The sequence below is a fragment of the Centruroides sculpturatus genome, unplaced genomic scaffold (genome assembly GCF_000671375.1).
Source record: "Centruroides sculpturatus isolate CEXI.00-Female unplaced genomic scaffold, Cexi_2.0 scaffold1182, whole genome shotgun sequence".
Lineage (NCBI taxonomy): Eukaryota > Metazoa > Arthropoda > Arachnida > Scorpiones > Buthidae > Centruroides > Centruroides sculpturatus.
Window position 1 is genome coordinate 42,756 of NW_019385404.1, and position 3,280 is coordinate 46,035.

At 30.1% G+C, this 3,280-nt stretch overlaps 1 protein-coding gene across 3 annotated transcripts; it reads left to right on the plus strand.

Moving 5' to 3' along the window:
- Positions 1-117: 117 nt before the first annotated feature.
- On the plus strand, positions 118-3,137 carry LOC111638594. Of its 3 annotated transcripts, none has more exons than XM_023384332.1 (6): positions 118-159; positions 452-583; positions 646-977; positions 2,077-2,145; positions 2,360-2,449; positions 2,904-3,137. In XM_023384332.1, the coding sequence occupies exons 3-6, from the start codon at positions 935-937 to the stop codon at positions 2,942-2,944; spliced, it is 243 nt and encodes an 80-aa protein (XP_023240100.1). In that variant the 5' UTR covers positions 118-159; positions 452-583; positions 646-934; the 3' UTR covers positions 2,945-3,137. The 3 variants fall into 3 exon arrangements, with proteins under 3 accessions (XP_023240100.1, XP_023240099.1, XP_023240098.1); XM_023384331.1 differs by lacking the exon at positions 2,077-2,145 and adding an exon at positions 2,216-2,284; XM_023384330.1 differs by lacking the exons at positions 118-159; positions 452-583; positions 646-977 and adding an exon at positions 1,072-2,004.
- The last annotated feature ends 143 nt before the right edge of the window (positions 3,138-3,280 follow it).

Below are 3,280 nucleotides of genomic sequence, written 5' to 3' on the forward strand. Positions count from 1 at the left end.
AAAAAAATTAATTCTACTGAAAAGTATCAAAATTAATGTTATTTAAATTTTTACAATGTGTGTATGTGTAATAATTCAGATTGTTTAAAATTTTAATGTATGCATTGTTGTATGCTACTATTTTCGTAATAAATGTTATAAACTTATGAATTTTATAAGGTATTTTTTGATTTTCTTCAATATGTCCTTTATTTTCCCCAAAAAAATATGGTCACTGTAGGTATGGCCAATGTGACTCCCTCCATAGGCGCCAATTTAATAAAGGCGCCTACGAGAAGGTTTCGGAATAATATGTATTCGAAATTAATAACACAAAAAGTTTTTATATTTGTATTTATATAGTATTTAAATGTCATTAGATAATTTTTTATAATAGCATTTTCTTAGAATAAAATTATTATTTTTTTAATAATAAAAATTAAAAAAGCGACATTTTTATTTTTGGCCATAGGCGTCCAAAATCCTAGTTACGGCTCTGGGCACACCAACGAAATCCGAGGCAACCGATGAAAACCGAGGCAAATTTTTTGCGAAAAAAATCGACGAAAACTGAAACCGACAATAACCGAAGTCGAAAACCGAGGTATTACTGTACATTGTTTGGAATATATTCGAGAAAACTGAATACTGCATTAAAATTTCTAGCGTATCGATTGATAAATTAAATATTGGCTTGTCAATCAATGAACGACTTCATTATCAAGAATTTCATTATCGTTATGCGTTCGAAAATAACTAAACAGTATAAAGAATTGATCGAAGAGAAGAACACACTTCACGTAAATCTATAAACACGAAGCATTACATTAACGTTAGGCAGTAAAAATGTTACCTCGTTAAAAAATAACTTTTTTCTGTTTAGAGGTTCAATTAAATAGGATTAAATGTACAAGATAATATTTGAAGACACTTTTTACATATCTCTTTAGATCTAATGGCTTTTGACTTTTATTACATTTCGGAATTTGTAGAGCGAGGTGAGTTTTTAAAATAAAAATTATATTGAATTATTTTCCAATCGTTGCTAAAGTATTCTTTGTATTATTTGAAATATTTTTCGAGTATTTGTAACATACTACTATGGAAATTTGTATGGAATCTTATCTTGATAACATTTGTCTCGTTAAACAATTAGATTTTTTTCTTTCTGTATGTGAAATTTTCGGATTGAACCTTATAGAACCTTGCAAATGCAGAAAGAGTAAAATATCTGCCCCTCTTTTCTCCACATACGAAAGAATAATTGAAATATATGCATGGGTCGTTGTAATATTTATTTCCACCATTTTCGTGGTCGATATCCCATGCGCTAGAATATTTAATGTGTTCGAAGAGCATGCTTTTTACTCTAAACTCTTGCCGTTAACTTCTTCTTTGTACGTTGCCTTGCAATTCAGTATTGTGAAAAGAAAAAAGTTTAACGTCCATAATTCCATACTCAAAAGTAGGTATGAAGGTGAAGAAAAATGCCTTGATAAAGCTCAACCATATGTACTGATTTTATTTTCGTACACAGTCGTTATACTCGCTTTCTTTGCCGTTTTAATACCATTGATTGGTTATCCATACGTTAATATTGGAAATAAATACAAAATTAGAGCCATTACATGTTTGGTAACTATCGAAATTTGGTTTATGGTAACATTTATTCATATTGCCTCTATGTTTACTATAAGCACTCTCACTGCATTAGTCGTATCGAAAAGATTATCTAAAATCTCCTCAGAATTACAAATAGTAAATAATGCGACAAAATATTATCTCCAAAATCTAATTGAAAAATTTATGGAACTATGGGAAATTTTTCAACAAGTAAACGAAAAATGGGAGCTTCTTTTGCCTCTCATTTACATACATTTTGTATACGAAACCTGCTTTATTTGGTACGGAGTTCTTTTTGCTAAGACGAACCTTATCGTTCGCCTATTTATGGCTATAATTGCGTTACAATTATTAAGTTTAAGCCTATTAGTCTGTTGGGGATTGTCAACTTTAACATCGATCGTAAGTAAAAATTAACGTAAATTATCTCGTGATTTTTTTTTCATTTATGAAAATGTAATAATATTGTTCCAGATATACGACAATTTCATCTCTGTCGAAAAATATTTCTCTGCTCCTTTGACCTTAACATACAAGTTAAAGGTATAATATATTTCTCTTTTAATATCATACAATTTTTATTCTTATCGATATTTTAATTAAANTGTTCCAGATATACGACAATTTCATCTCTGTCGAAAAATATTTCTCTGCTCCTTTGACCTTAACATACAAGTTAAAGGTATAATATATTTCTCTTTTAATATCATACAATTTTTATTCTTATCGATATTTTAATTAAAATTTTTGATGTTAGATCGTTTGCTTCATGAAGATATTTGGAGGATTACCCATTGGAATATCCATTGGAGGATTTTTCTTCGTGAAAAAGAACTTCTTGATTCGGGTAAGATCTCATTTGTCTAGGCCAGTGTTTTTCAACCTCTAACGAATCGTCGACTCCTTCAGCGTAGTATCGCCCCCTTCACTTCAAAATGCCGATGCCCAGGGCCAAGGCTAACGCTAAATTCGTACTGCATTGAATAGACTAGTGACTAGTATAATGTTATTTGTTTAATTATTGTACGTTATAACGGATAAAATATCTAATTATTGTAAATATAATGTTTTACTATATCGCCAAGAAAATTGCTTTTCACCCCCAAAATATAAATTGTTACAAATCGCCCCCTCAGCATGGAAAAACGCCCACATGGGGGCGATATCGACCCCGTTGAGAAACACTGGTCTAGGCAAATCTAGCCTTTTGTTTTTATATTTAAAAATACCACAAAACCAAATGTTATCATAACTTAATAGTAAAAAATTTACAGTAATATATTTTTTTATGTTGTTTGCAGGCAGCCAATGGTTTTCATTCGGTCTTCTCTACTTTAATTGAAGTAACAGGAGTGCTTGACAAAAATAGATGCACTTCAAAACTGTATGCAGCTACCCATAGCAATGACACAATTATTTAGAAGTCACGTTTCATAGAAAATTGGATCAAATATATATATTCGTGCACCCAAGGCCTTTCAGAGAAAATGCGAGGCCCGGGGCAACTAATATTTTAGAGGCCCTTCACAATTTAAAATAAAGTTGTGGACAAGAAAATAAAGTCAATGGTATTTAATTTAATATTTTTTGGATTATCACATTTAATTATTTTACAGAAGCTTTTCTTCTCCTACAGAAATTTAGAATTTAATTTTATAAATGTTAAAATTTAGAAAAT